Source organism: Sinocyclocheilus grahami, unplaced genomic scaffold, assembly GCF_001515645.1.
Source record: "Sinocyclocheilus grahami isolate Dianchi unplaced genomic scaffold, SAMN03320097.WGS_v1.1 scaffold2249.1, whole genome shotgun sequence".
NCBI classification, from domain to species: Eukaryota; Metazoa; Chordata; class Actinopteri; order Cypriniformes; family Cyprinidae; genus Sinocyclocheilus; species Sinocyclocheilus grahami.
In genome coordinates, this window is record NW_015507428.1 from 2,887 (window position 1) to 3,520 (window position 634).

At 36.0% G+C, this 634-nt stretch overlaps 1 protein-coding gene across 2 annotated transcripts in view; it reads right to left on the minus strand.

The window, feature by feature from the left end:
• prpf39 (PRP39 pre-mRNA processing factor 39 homolog (yeast)) overlaps window positions 1-634 on the minus strand; it is a 22,302-nt gene that overhangs the window by 2,713 nt on the left and 18,955 nt on the right. For both annotated transcript variants that reach the window (XM_016260923.1, XM_016260922.1), the window contains exon 13: window positions 208-325. In XM_016260923.1, the coding sequence (XP_016116409.1) occupies window positions 208-325 (118 nt within the window). The remainder of the gene's footprint in view (window positions 1-207; window positions 326-634) is intronic.

The following is a 634-nucleotide window of genomic DNA, read 5'->3' on the forward strand; positions in this document are numbered from 1 at the left end:
TTTTTTTATATCAACTTCAAATTTGGAACACAACTTATCTAGACATAGGGCTTTAATCTTATAGCAATTTTCGGACTAAAACATTTTATAAAATAGCACAGTACATTTTCTTTACAGTAAATTTAAACTTCTATAAATTTTTATGCTTTCATAAATGATTTAAAGAGACCGACATTAGGTCTGCATTCAAAAGCGTTTATGACTGACCTGGTACCAGTTGTTGTAGTTGTATCCGGCGTGATTGGCCTGCATGTCCTGCATCATCTGAGCCGAGGCTCCTGATTGGTCATCTGTCCGCTGTCTCTTCGAGTCCGGCTCCTCCGAGCTGCAGACAAGACAAAACACATCCGTCTCAATGATTCGCGTCGCTCTAGCCGGCTTTCAATAAAGCAAATCAATAATGGAATTATTGTTAAACTAGCATAACGGCAACAAATCCAATCATAAACTATGAATATTACAGTAAAAATGCACCATATTACTAAACCGCAATTTTAAATAAATAAAAAACAAATTTGTTTATAAATTGTAAATAAAACATTATCGGAGCGTGTTTTGTAGGGCTGTGTATCACCAGCAAAGTCACGATACGATACATGACTGCACTGAATTTCACCTCAGCAGAGTTTAGAAA